At 34.0% G+C, this 14,723-nt stretch overlaps 1 protein-coding gene across 6 annotated transcripts in view; it reads right to left on the reverse strand.

Annotated features, from left to right (window-relative positions):
• Nucleotides 1–10,104, reverse strand: part of LOC106459655 (POU domain, class 3, transcription factor 4-like) — a 49,955-nt gene extending 39,851 nt beyond the window's left edge. For 5 of the 6 annotated variants that reach the window (XM_013919294.2, XM_022386186.1, XM_022386185.1 and 2 more), the window contains exon 1: nucleotides 8,337–10,104. In XM_013919294.2, coding sequence (XP_013774748.2) covers nucleotides 8,723–10,045 — 1,323 coding nt within the window. In that variant the 5' untranslated portion in view covers nucleotides 10,046–10,104 and the 3' untranslated portion in view covers nucleotides 8,337–8,722. Of the gene's footprint in view, nucleotides 1–1,834; nucleotides 1,867–8,336 lie in introns of those variants that run through there. The other variant, XM_022386189.1, reaches the window with a different exon arrangement.
• Nucleotides 10,105–14,723: the final 4,619 nt, after the last annotated feature.

Raw genomic sequence — 14,723 nt, forward strand, 5'->3', positions numbered from 1 at the left:
GCTTCTATATTACATGAAACAATGTATATTAACGTTGAAAAACGCCCTTTCATAGGTATTAATAAAGCTTCTATATTACATGAAACAATGTGCATTAACGTTGAAAAATGCCCTTTCATAGATATTAATAAGTCTTCTATATTACATGAAACAATGTGCATTAACGTTGAAAAATGCCCTTTCATAGATATTAATAAATCTTCTATATTACATGAAACAATGTGCATTAACGTTGAAAAATGCCCTTTCACAGATATTAATAAAGCTTCTATATTACATGAAACAATGTGCATTAACGTTCAAAAACGCTCTTTCATAGATATTAATTTTATTTGCATAGAGATACTATTCTGTTTATAAGACTCACACGAAAAAATAAAGTTGCTTTAGTTGAAATAGCTATATCACATCTAACTAGCCTGAGAAGACTGAAATATAGTTAAGCATAGATAGTTTAGCAATCCTACGTAATATATATTTAAAATACACTACAAAACAAGAAAACATTCACACAAAATTAAAACAGTATATGTAATTTTCTAAAAAACTTGAGTAAAAAAAATTAGAAAATCCTACTAAGCGACGGAGAGAAAGCTGATATTAATATATAAATGTAAAGAGGGTTGAGTAGGCTATATTACAACAATTTTGAATGTGCAAGTCAGCAAGTCACTTGACAACCACAGCCGTTATAAAATCGCGGTGGAACGGCCCGTATCAGAACTACATTTTGATGACACCGAACATTTATCTGCCTTCTTATGCTGAATTGTCAATATATAAACATGCTCTTTTATGTTAGATGGTTAATAGAGAAGTGTGCTTTCTTACGTTAAATAATCAGTATAGAATCATACCTTCTTATGTTGGATAGTCAATGTTGAAGTATGTCTTCTTATGTTGGACAGTCAGTAGAGAAGCTAGTGTTCTTACTTGGGATAATCAGTGTAGAATCATACCTTCTTATGTTAAATATTCACTTTACAAGAAAGCCGTCTTTGTTGAAGATCCACTTTAGGAGCCTTTTTTTCTTGTGTTAGATAATCACAATAGAAACCTCGTTATGTTAAATAGCCATTGAGAAACCTGCCTTTTTATACTGACTACCCATCGAAGAAATATGTTTTCTTACGTAAAATAGTTAAGGTTTCTGTCTCGCGTTGAACTGTGACTGAATAAAGCTTCCATGGTTACTGTTGACAGAAGTTTAAGTTAAATGTTCACTTTAATATGCTCAGAAGTTCGTGAAAAATAAAACACGTTTTCTTTATTTCACATATTAGGTTTTTGTGACCTTTTACTCTTCTCATGCATTTTGCAACTATTTTATGAATTTTAATTATCAGTCATATAGTGTTAGCCTAAATATTATCAGACGCGTGACGTATGAAAAATAACAACGTAAAAGCTTTAATCTAGAAAATATCATTCACTACAAATGTAGACAACGTATAAAACTGACTATTGAAAACAAAAGAGATTTGAAAATGCACAATGAGATCAAGGAACTTTCGTTCTTTTAAACAAAATCACTATAAGTTCCTCTTCCCCCACCCTACCACCCTCCAGCTCCCATTTCTCAACAGTGAATTTTAACAGTGACTAGGTGCTTAGAAGGAACATTGGGCAGCTTACTTGACGCTTTAGGTGTAGACAATCTTTACGCACACACTCACAAACACGCGGTAGTCTGGTGGAGACGGCAGGAGGTGTGACGCCCATACAACTTCTAAAGGCAGAGGAAACGTTTATGTTCAGGTCGAACTGAAACTTTGAAGGTAAGCTAGTCAGCCGAAAACATGGGAAAATCACTGTACAAAATCAGTTCACCAGCAACCCTAGTTGACCAGTTTTGCACAAATGAACCTGATCAAAAGACAGATTTGTCAATGCATATATGTAAGTGAAGATCGGCAATGTATTTAATTGGATTCATTTTCTAAAGACTTGTCGATATTTCTGTTCTTGCTCTTCTTAATTGTAATATTTACATTAGTATGTTAATTGCAAATATGTTTATAAATAAGTCTAAACAACAATATGACAATGAATACTGTATGCTATAATTAATGTACGCTGTTACAAACTACATGCTATGTGCAATTCTTAAGTTAACCAGCTGCATTAATTTATACATAAACAGTATATACTATTTATTTTAATCGTGTAAACTACATAAACTATACACAAAATTTTGATAAGCCAATTGTACTAAATTATGCAAACAGCGTACAATATTTATGTTAATTAGGTACGACCTATTACATAAACTATACACGATATTTGAATTTAACAACAGTACTAATTCATTAAATAGCAAAAAAAATCAGTTAACTAGGTGCAATACTTACATTAACCAACTGTGCTAAACTGAGGAAATTACAATGGTTAAGTTAACCACGGTAAACGTTGTTATATATACCAGATTTTTTTTCAGTGAATTAGAGCTTGTTTTGTTTTGTTTGCTGTTTCTCTCCCAGCTCATAAGCATCTTGCCCCCAGCGACAACGCTAGAATCCGGGTTTTGATACCCGTGGTGGGCAGAGCACAGATAGCCCATTGTGTAGCTTTGTGCTTAATTACAAAAAACAAACAAACATAAGCATCTTTGTTTGTATATTACGTTTGCATAATTTGTTTTAGTTTTATTAACATTCTACATATCGAAAGTGCTCGAACAGTCATTTTATCTCTGAAACAGAAAAGCTAGTCTGAAGTACCACCTGTTTATAGAAACTACATCGAAATTTTTTTAACAATCACTCGTTTATTTCCTAACACGAATACTAATAATAAAAGTATGATTTAAAACTATCTCCTTGCTACGAGAAAATACTGTACATACAAATAAATGAAAAGTATGAACTTCGGTGATTTGTAATCTTCTTCTTTCGAACATTTGATGAATGCCTTAAAATCGAATGTTAATAAATAGCTCATTAAACGTTCACGAAAAGGACGAGTTTATCCAATTATTACTTTACCCTTTTGAATAAAGTCGGTGCCCCCAAAATGTTTTTCTTGTCACATTTTCATCAAACAATCTCATGCAGAAGCAAAGAGTGAATTTTTCATTTTAAAGAAATTAGGTTGATGAATATGACAAGCGTACTGATGAACAGATAGGTAGTTAGACACTCCGAGAAAGATAAGTGAGCAAACAGACAGATGGACGAACAGATAATCAGATACCTAGAAAAATCAGACAGGATCAGACAATCAGACAGTAACTGCTAGAGAAATAGGCGTAGAAAGCGGTTTAGTGACATTAACTTGGACTGTTTTTTATACCCAACAAGTAAACCAAGAAATAAACATTGTAAGAATACACAAATATATATATATCTTTTTTTATTTTTCCCCCATCGCTTCTACGTTACACTCACAATGCACACTTTTTGTTGAGACGGTGTCGCGTACTTTTCCTCCCCAACTCAACACGTCTGACTGATAGTTCCCCTGGCGTGCTAAAGCCGAAACGAGTCGCGACTGTTAACTTTGTTTACGGTACCTTCTTATACATTTTACCTTATTTTCGTCAAACTGTAGAGTTTTTTATAAAGCACACTAAATCAGGATTTAAATCAAGCTCTTTATGCATCCATTTTTTTATCTAGACGTTTCTTACAATTTTTATGAAAATAATCTTGTAACTTGCACGTTAAGATTTAGCTGTTATTCTAAATAAATCACATAATTTCCTTAACGCACCAGATGAACATCTTGTAATGACCCGTGGTTACTGTCTTAGCAGACACGTATAAAGGAGATCGTAAGAGTGAATAGAAACACATTTTATCTGTGTCAATGTCAGCATGCAACAAAACTTGCCTTCTTACTCACCTTCGTTGAATCATCTGAAACTAAACAACTCGTTTATTACAACTCCTGAACTACTTGTTACTTTTTGTGAACGGTATTATTCATGTTTCCAGTTTTAAATGTTTTCCTGCCTTTAACTCAGCGCTAGTAGGTAGTGTTTCACTTTCCCGTATCATCCAATTTCATGGACTTCTTACAATTAGTTTTCTATTGAGTTCACTTAAAGAGAAAATCTTAATAAAAACACTGTTAGATCAAAAGAGTGTTTATTTGTTTAAATAACTAGATAGAATATTTTGTCTTTCTTTTGATCATTATGTAGTCGGTAGCGACATCTGGTGATATGCAAACATGTAATTTTGTCATTTCAAAATAGTGTTAGAAACTCAATATGAGACGGGTTTGTTAAAACTGTGTTAGAGTAGTTTAGGTATTGGATGGACAGCTTTGGAAAACTCGAGCAATATCATATTAGTTTTCAGTTTCTTAATACCGGTTCTTAGTTTAATATGCCAGCAATCTGTATGCTAAACTTAATTCTAAAAAATGTTATCGAATTGATTTTTATAAGCCGTTCACGACATCATCCAAAATCCAAGATCAAACAGCGTAGCAATTTATAAAAAAATAACAACAAAAGGAACAAAATTGTTATGTCACAAAATCTGGTGTTTATTATACCTAATTCCAATTTGTTATATATATAATACAGTTATTAAATGCTTATTGTATATATAGTACAATTAACTATACATGTACAAGTACAATAATATACAAGTGCAAAGCATGAACTCTGCCAACTAACACCGGGAATGTTATGGCATTAAACAAAGGAAGATTATGTTTTCTTTAAGGTTTAAAAATCAAAATATTGACATTATGGATTTCACTACCTCATCACATTGTAAAACCTGGAAAGTTCTTCACATTTTATCTCCATTCCAAGCTTCGAACTTAAAGCACAGTTAACTTCAAACAATCGAAACATTTAGTCCATTCTCACTTGAGCAATTGCTAAGTGTGTTTATCATTTTCATAAGTTGAATGTTTTTTTCTGTTTGTTAAAACGATATGTAAAACTAAGTTGATATTTCGTGTTATATCAGGATTTCCAATAAATAGCGTGTGAAATTGAAAAACTCCTTAACATTCGGTACGTGTTTTCCTTGGGATTTGTCATATAGTATACATAATGTCGTGTACTCACTTAAGCCATTGATTTAGTAACAAAACGTAGACAATTTACTAATACAGAAAATGGCAGGATGTCATGCCATCCTTTTAGTACACGCTATTTCACAGCTCATAACTGGTTCTTACAATCGTTTTAACAAAGAAGGAAACAACTAAATATAATGTACAAATTGCACAGAAAAAAGTATGAAGGTAGTTTATTATACCAGAAATAAAAAAACAAGTTTGAGACTAAAGTGTTTTTAATCACTCATTTGAACTGTATTTTACATATCTTTAAATCTGTGAAAAATGTAGCCTATTTATACATAAACAATACATGACTAAATATTCAAAACAGAACTGGTATGTAAATGACATATCTCTAGATATTGTAGAGGTTGGGAGTCTAAAAATGTGGGAAACATCAGCTCTAACAATATTTGGACTTAACAATCCTTTCTTTGATTATAACAAAATATTCAATAAGTGGAATCTAAAACGAATTTGGACATGTCAAATAACCGTCATTAGATCACCTAACAATATTTTATTATTCAAAGTTTCGCATTGTCTGAATGATTTTAAGAGATGATTTTAAAAGCTGGGGTTTTAAAATCCCTTACAATATTTCAATAGCTGAGTTTCGCATTTTCTGAAAAGATTTAGAATTTCTGATAATTTTAGAAAAAATAGTTTCATAATCTCTGAGCGAATTTTAATAGCTAGTTTAAGATACCATACCAATATTTTAATGAATTAGATTTTGTAATCTCTGATAGGAATTTATGGAACAGTGTTTGAATATTTTATTAGTAGGATAATTGAAGAAGTTGTATTTAGCAATAGAACGCCAACCTCACTAAATAATCCTAGCAAACAAAACATTACATTGGTTGGTCACTAACAACTTGATAGAACTTTAAACGATTGAGACAAATATTATTGCTATTGAAAACACGAATTTTTAAAAGAATAAAAATCATGTCTGTATCGTATCATTTACAAATACAATAATATTATAGTTTGAAACAACCAATTACTGATTAGGAAAAAATCTCAGATCTTTTCTTGTAATAAATTTAACCGAAACTAAAACCAATGAATTGGGTTTGCCCTTAGAGATTTGTTTACATTTTATTTGGAACACCGGGTGTCTTCACTAACGAACAACTCAATCTTGTAGTTCTTACCAAAACAAAACGCATTAAAACTTCGAAGTTCATTAAAAATCAAATACAAAATGCCTATTTAAAAACACGTAATCTAGAAAGAATGCTATTTACAAGACAACGGTAAGGATGGTTAAAACATGATGCAAGCTGGCACGATTAGTGACAACTATTTCTTAATGATGTCACTGAATTATAAAGAAACAAATTACCCTGAGTTCCAGTTCAGGACTTTTTTTTCATAACATTAGGGATATTTGTTGCTATAATTACTCAAGTTTGTACTTACTTTTAAATCATCAAATCTGTTTTTGTAATATTTGTGCCAATAAAATATTTTTTGTTATATATATATATCAATACATATTTTGTTATACATACACATATATATGGGTATATTTGCTAAATTATTTGTTTTGTAACTCCTACAGGAGAATTTACCATGTAACTAATATTTCTTATTTGGTTTTCTTCTATTCATTTTATGAAAGCTTTACTAAAAGTTTGGAGTTGCCAATGAATTTTTTTCTATTATTTCAAACTGTTTTCTGACAAGAACCACTTTCATCACTTTCTAAGAAAATACAACAACATAAGTTGTCCCATAAATGTCCACACAGAAAAACTTACTTAAAATTTCAAGACCCAAATTAAGTGATAAGCAGATTGTGATGAAATACAACAAACACAAATTGCCCTAAAAATATCCACATAGAAAACTTACGTAAGATTACATGGTCCTAATCTAACAGTAAGCAAATTACGGTTATATTCGTGCCACATTGAAAGGATGGAATATATATAACAATTACAAACTAAAATTTAATTTCATGCTTGCACCAATATTAAATACTATTTGTTATTCTATGTCTACAGAATTAGCCGTTTGCTTTTAAAACTATCTTTCGCCCCCCCCCCCTGAACATTTTTGGAATTTTACAGAGACGCATGACATATAAACACAAGAAAGTGTAAAAGTGAGCCGACTGTGTTCATATTTATGTGTAATGTCGACCAACATTCAAAGAAGTGCACTTTGGATTAGATTTCTTGAATTCCACTGTTCGACTTAGACGAACTGAAATCACTTGCTATGTATAAATCTATGCTCAATCTATCAGTACAATAAAACTCGCACCCTGATTTAAGATCAGTCCTTCAAATAATCCAGTTAATAGCTTTCTCCATATTGTATAACAACTGACATCTTATATTTTAAGTACCTCCGAAAACTTTTTTCTGACCTAATGATAGTTTTAACACTGAAAACAAATGTTGTTGTTTTTTTCTAGGAAAACAACCATCAACTTCGTTTTTACAGCATCAGTAAAAATGTCATTTTTTTAACTTTAACCGTAATTATTTTCTTTTTGTAGTAAACTGAAAGTAAATTTGAGACCTTAACTATAGTGCTAATGGCCATCACTTTTGTAATCTCGAGAGTCCAATTATGGATTTGAATCTGGATAATCTAAGTTAGTTTCATTTTGCATAACCTGGTATTGGAAATATTGTTTAAAGTAATCTGTTTAATTAACCTTCAAATTTTTACCATAAAATCAGTAAAATCTCTGCTTAATCCTGTGGGTATTATACAAAGGGGTTACAGTGCTTTCTAATGTGCATGACTGTAGTAAATAATATATAAACTATCTATGATATTCATAACACTTTTCGAAAACATCTTTCAGAGTTAAGCCTGAAAACTGTTTCTTTCTCGATTTACACTAATGTTGCGATTTACACTAATGTTGTTGGGGGGGGGGGTTAAAATTAAAATCCAGACACTTATCTCTAAAACATTATCATACTTCCTGACAAACTGAAGCTTATCATTTGCAATATTATTATTGTTTTCTTTCGTCGTTAGGTGTAAAATCTCACATAAAATATTTATTTATCTAGCCTCGTGCTCCAATTTCGCACAACCACTGTATATAATTTAATATTTCACATTTATCAGAGGTTTACATATACCAGTTTTATACCCTAATTATTGTTTAGGTTTACTGTGCTATCCCCCGCTGCAACTAAATGAAAGACTAAACTTTCTGCTGTTCTCAAAAGCCTAAAAGTTCAAAAGACTATACAAAGCTGGTTTCTTCACAAGTTAGTCCGAAAACTGTAAATTAACAAGAGCAAGTCTGAAAACACCGCACATGACCTTACCTCACGTTAACTGTTTGTTCTACGCTTGTCCCGTGCTTCGACTAGTTGGAAGCTCGCTCTTTCTCACCTTTCGTCCTTTCTCAAAACCACGCAAGCTCCCGTTCCGTCTCAGCTGTACTTTGTACAGGAGAATCTTGGCTCAACTGGGGCACAGTGATACAAAACAGAATATTGGCACGAAAACACAACAGCTAAAACGCCATCACGAGACTTTTTTTATACAAGAAATTCTAACAGCTTTCGGAATGAGCACAAATAAATCTTCAGTTCACTAACCAAACAAAGCAGGCCATTATTTATACAATGCACCATGTGTAAACTTTAGGCCTGTTAACGTGGCAAATATCGTATTTTCTTACACAGTGTGTATATAATTAGATCACAAGTCATGTGAGTTGTCGGTGAGCGGTCAGGGTCTGTCCGATGGTAGTAATGCAATGGCTGACTGACTGGGGTTGGGGTGAGTGGAGCATAGGCGGGCTGTGAGAGTGAGACTGGAATTGTGGGCTATTGTTGAGGTAGCCACCATCAGCATGCCTTAAAAGCATATTTTGGTTCCCATCAGTTTTGTGTCCCCCCTTTACCGTTCCAGTGTTTGTCCGAGGGTTTCCAGCGACGTCTACGTTTGTAGTCATCCGCTTCTCTTTCTGGCGTCGGTTACAAAACCATACTCTCACCACTTCTTTTTCTAAATGTAGACTATTGGCAAGGCTTGCTATCTCTTGAGCCATCGGTTTTTGTTGTCTCAGGAAGTGAGTTTCCAGCGCTGATTTCACAGATACTTCAATGCTGGTTCTCTTCTTCCGTTTCCGACCCTGGGAAGCGATCTTGTCAAGAGATGTTGGTGAACCAGTGGAACTGTCAGCTTCCTCCAACCACTTACAGAGCAGTGGTTTCAACTTACACATATTTTTGAAACTCAGCTGCAGAGCTTCGAACCTGCAAATGGTCGTCTGACTAAATACATTGCCGTAAAGTGTCCCTAAGGCTAAGCCCACGTCAGCTTGGGTGAATCCTAGCTTAATTCGTTTCTGTTTGAACTGCTTAGCGAAATTCTCCAGGTCATCAGAGTTGGGCGGTGGTGACTCATTGATTACGGTGTGGTTACTATCGACTGACCTTGAGTTCAAACTACGATGATGTATGGGGTCGAGATAATGATGATTATGCGTATTGTGGTCACTTTGTAGATGCTGGGACATGTCTCTCATGACTGGCTGAAGCTGTCCACCTGCATGGGTCAGCATACCGTTCATTCCGTAAGTTGGACGTTGCGAGGGCGAAGATCCGTTTCCTGGTGACGCCATACTTGCCATGTGTGGTGCTGCCAATGATGAAGGGTGCCATGGGTAGGACGCTGGCATGTGCTGTGAGGGACGGTGATGAGCGAGGGCACCAGGGTGTATTTCAGTTCCGGCGTGATGTGGTGGTTTAATGTCTTGTTGATGTAGACCCGGGTGAGCCATGCTGGACGGCCATGTTCCCGGGTCTCCATGCGGGGAGAACCCGACCCACTGGGGATGAGGGCTGAGAGCGTGCCCGTTAGGGCTTTGGTGCTGCGGCGCCATGTATTTGAACTCGGCAGGGTCGCGAATGAAACTGGTCTGCGAGCTCGCGAGCTGCATATCGCTGCTCCTACAGACGTGTGTGCTTGTCAGAGAGTACACGCTACTTGTGCCTGTGTACAGACCCTGGGAGTCGGTAGCCATTGTGCAGAAGACATTGGCGCCGATCTGATCTCACTCGCAAAACAAGTCTCAGCCTCCTACGTGATTTCTGGTGGCCTCGCTTTAGAGCACAGGCTTCACAGCATGGCGCTGATAAATGGATGTTTTTCCCGTTGTTGATTGGCTATGGCTCAGATGACGACATATAAAAGGCGAGGCATCACCCGGAATATTATTTCACTCCAGAACTCATTGGTTTCAGCTCAATATGTGTCAAAGGAACAGACGAGAAAGCCTAATTCTAGAAACAAACGCACCTTTACTACGAAACTAGAAAATAAATTTAGCAGTTCCATGACAAGAAGCACCTTTCTGTCCCTAATGTTATAATGATGAATTTTATCTCCTCTGATGGCTTGTGAGGCTACATCTGACAATACAGCTGATGTAAGGGCGGAGCTTAATGATAGGTGGGATCTGCGTTAATATGATTGACATGTTGGCATATTTATTATCGTTTTTACCTTGAGCAGCTGGCGGTTTGCCTTGTTCACCGCGTGTGATTAGTCTGGTTGCTGACGTAAACACTAGGTTATATCCATATGTGCACTTTTTTTTCTTATTAACTGTGGAAAATAAGCTTCTGTTTGTTTTTCATAATTGCTTTGCACAAAAGTATTTAAAAAAATTTCGTAGCACACGAGTCCTTTTCGAGGCTTATTAATTTTAGCACGATCAAAGAAACACGTGGGTCGAGAGGATAAGGAAAGTGTTTTCTGTGGAAAGCATTTCACCACGCTTTTCTCTCTTTCCTTGACAAAGTATATGAACAGAAGACAAAGGGTTTGTTTTGTTTGTATTTAAGCACAAAGCTACACAATGGGCTATCTGTGATCTGCCTACCACGGGTATCGAAACCCGGTTTCTAGCGTTTTAAGTTCACAGACATACCGCTCTGCCACTGGGCGGTAAAACAAAGGGTTAAGTGACAGATAAATAAATAAAATATGCATAATTTATTTTGCGGTAGTTTCACCTGGAAAAACTAATTAATAGGTCATTCTAAAAGGTTTGTTTGTTTGTTAAATTTAGCGTATAGCTTCACAATGAGCTATCCGCGCTATGTTCATTGTGGGGGTTCGAATCCCGGTTTTTAACGTTGTAACTCAAAAAATTATCGCCGACGGAGTATTCTAAAAGGAGAAACAGTAGTTCTCAATGCGATAAATTTATTTACTTATACCACAAAAACTAACTTAAATTAGGCACCCCCCCCTCCTTAACAACAATGAAAAATGAAGTTTTTAGTTTCATAGATTAATGATTACGTAGTTGGTGTGAGAGTCATTTACTTTGTGTGGGTAACCTTGTGACAACATGTGACAAAAGTTTGTGTCAGTCTCATGCGTAAACTCTCTTTAAAACAATTAGTTGTGCGCATATAATGAAACCCCTCTATTTACGACATTTCTTTGTGAAACGCGTTTTTTGGTTTTGTTTGTCTGTTTCGTTTTTTTTGTTGTTGTTTTTTTTTGCGCTAAACTCCTTTTGTTGTTATGCTGTATCAGGGATAATAGAAAGTTTCTAGAGATGGATATACTGATACGCCCGTCTTCAAAACTTTAAAGAAAGTAATTCAAATATTACGATCAAATTTCACTCACCAACCGTAGCTGTTCGCTAAGTTGTTCCGAATCGATCTATTCAGAAATAACGGATAATAGAAAGTATATAGATATAGTCTATCTCTAAACTTTAATGAATGTAATTCAAATATCACAATCAGCTAGTAAGTTTTTAACCAACAGTAACTTGTCTTTCAGTTTCTCCAGTATTGATTGATTCGGAAATAATAACTTTACTTAATACCAAAAAAAATTGGTCAATAATTAAATGTATTGGACACTTAGATTTTTCAGTTTGATAAAAAAAATGGTGAAATTGTGAAAAAGAAATTAAACTTCTCGACTTATCGCATACATCAGTACTAACATTTTGGTTGATGGTTGATTCTTCAGTGTTTTCAGAAACAATAGATGTTTTATAAAAAATATATTAAATATTTACAGATGAGTTAGGCATGTTTTGTATATAGTAGTTTGAGGAATTTTCAGTTACATTTGGGCAGGTTATATTCATTCAAATTTGCAGAGTGATTACACACATGAGTTAAAAATGCTTAGCAAAATTTTGCTAAATGTGAGAACTTTACATATATTCGATGAATACTCAAAATTATATTAGACAGTCTTTATACATGTTTCTTGAATGTTCAAAAGTAAGTAAGACACACCGTATCCATTTTTGTTGATTGTTCAAAAGTAAGCTAGACAGGCCTTATACATTCTTGTTGAATGTTCAGAAGTAAGCTAGACAGTCTTTATACATGTTTCTTGAATGTTCAAAAGTAAGTAAGACACACCGTATCCATTTTTGTTGATTGTTCAAAAGTAAGCTAGACAGGCCTTATACATTCTTGTTTAATGTTCAGAAGTAAGCTAGACAAGCCTTATACATGTTTGTTGAATGTTCAAAAGTAAGTTAGGCAGATCTTATACATAGTTGTAGAATTCGATGACGAGGAACCCACTTTGAGACTAATAATGGCTGGAGACGGCTTGAATGGGTAATGAAGAAAAACTTTAATATAAGTTTAACATAACAGCAAATGTACAACGTTTCGACAAGGTTTTGTCATCATCAGGTGTAGAATACTTGTAGAATGTTCAAAAGTAAGTTAGACAGGCTTTATACATGCTTATTAAATATTCCAAAGTATGTTAAATAGCCCTTATACATGTTTGTTAAGTTATACCTTATACATGCTTTATACATGCATGTTGAATTTTGATATCAGATAGGCTTCATGACGCATGCTTGTTGAATGCTTAAAAGTAAGTTAGACTTTATACAAGAATTGAACATTTGAAAGCATGTTAATCAAGCGTTTTACCTGCTTGTTGAATGCTCGAAAGTACGAAGATGTGCACAACCATACATATGAATAATCAGCAAGTATAATTTTTCATGTGAAATTTCCATTGTGTTTGAGCTTATTTGATTTGAACGGAAAATATCTCGAGGAATGAAGAAAAACTATTGTCTCAACAAATTAATGATAGATATAAAAAGTAATTGAATTTGATTGTATATTTGGAAGCAGCAATCGTGCAATATAATTTTTATTGTGTTATTTAATTTTACATGTAACATTAGTTCAACATACAATAGATATTAACATAAGTTTGATTTTTTTCTGAATTTTTCTTCGATTACTTAACTGTTTCTAGTATTGAATTATACTGTTTGAAGTTAAGTACAAAGCTAAACATGAGCTATATGTGCTCTGTCCACCACAGGTATCGAAACCCGGTTTCTAGCGTTGGAAGACCGTAGAAGGTTTAGTTCTATAATAAATTATAGCCAAATATAAACATATTCCTATATTGACATAATCATTATTATATTTAAACGATACTAACTAACTTCAATATGTATTTTGTAATTAATAAAGAAAAGAGATTAATCTTTATAAGCCTACCGAAAATAATGTTAAGTTAAATACAAGATAATTATATAATAATGTTAAGAATGATGTAAGTAATAATTGGATTGTATAATTTAAAATGTCACTGTTTCATATCCAATGTCCTTCAAAATTAAGCGTATATTTTTTTCCTAAGTTCGTATATTATTAATTTTTATTGTTAAAACAATTGTTCCTATTTTCTGTCCATGCGTAGTTATTCAAAAAAAACGTCTAAACGTTGCTTTTGTAGAGGTTTCTATATTTCGTAATTAGTTTTATTAAAGCGTAAAATGATTAATTTATGTTAGAAACATTTAAATAAATACTTTCACTTGCGATAAAAACATAAATATTTTTTAACAAACCAATAATTTCATATTTACTACAATAATATCAAATATCGATAATAAAATAGGGTCGAGAATGTCTTAACGGTTAGCGTGCAAATTATGAATCTGCAAGTGAAATCGTTCGTGTCCTATAACCATGGGTGCGTTATACAACTGTTCAGTGGATACTATGATTAGCTTCCTTTCCTTTACCCTATCAGCTCAAACTGAGGAATGGCTAATTACATATAACCTTGCGAGAATATCTGAAAATAAATTTTTAAAAAATCATTTCTTTAGAGCAAAAAGGTTACACAATGGGCTATCTGTGCTGTGCCCACCATATGACACTCCAAATATACGAATATATGTTTTTATATGAAGTCACGTGACAATCAAAGCCAGTGTAAAGTCGAGGTGGGACAGCATGTATCAGAACTAAATTTTAGAAGGAACTGAACATTGATCGTTTTGGGAAAGGTACATAACATCCCTCTCCAATGCATAATATTCATACACCCAAATCACAAAACTGCGTTCAGAATGTTGATTTACAATTCCAAGATGGGAATACCCCCTGTACTTAGTGGTATTGGAAAATGAAGGAATATCTAGAAAGAGACCTACACTCATAGTAAGTAAGGTGCCGCCGCCTTATAACATGCGAGAATCCATGAACACTAAATATTAGTGGTAAAAGCAGTTCAGGTGTCCCAGGCAACATAATCAAGAAGGATTTCCGTTTGGAAAAGCGACACAAGCCACGTGTCTTCAAGATGCGTACACGAAATATCCTTTCAACTGGAGCATATCTCAAGTAGCTGGAGACTGAAACGGATATTCATCCTATTTCATACAAAGA

This window comes from Limulus polyphemus, unplaced genomic scaffold (assembly GCF_000517525.1).
Source record: "Limulus polyphemus unplaced genomic scaffold, Limulus_polyphemus-2.1.2 Scaffold644, whole genome shotgun sequence".
NCBI classification, from domain to species: domain Eukaryota; kingdom Metazoa; phylum Arthropoda; class Merostomata; order Xiphosura; family Limulidae; genus Limulus; species Limulus polyphemus.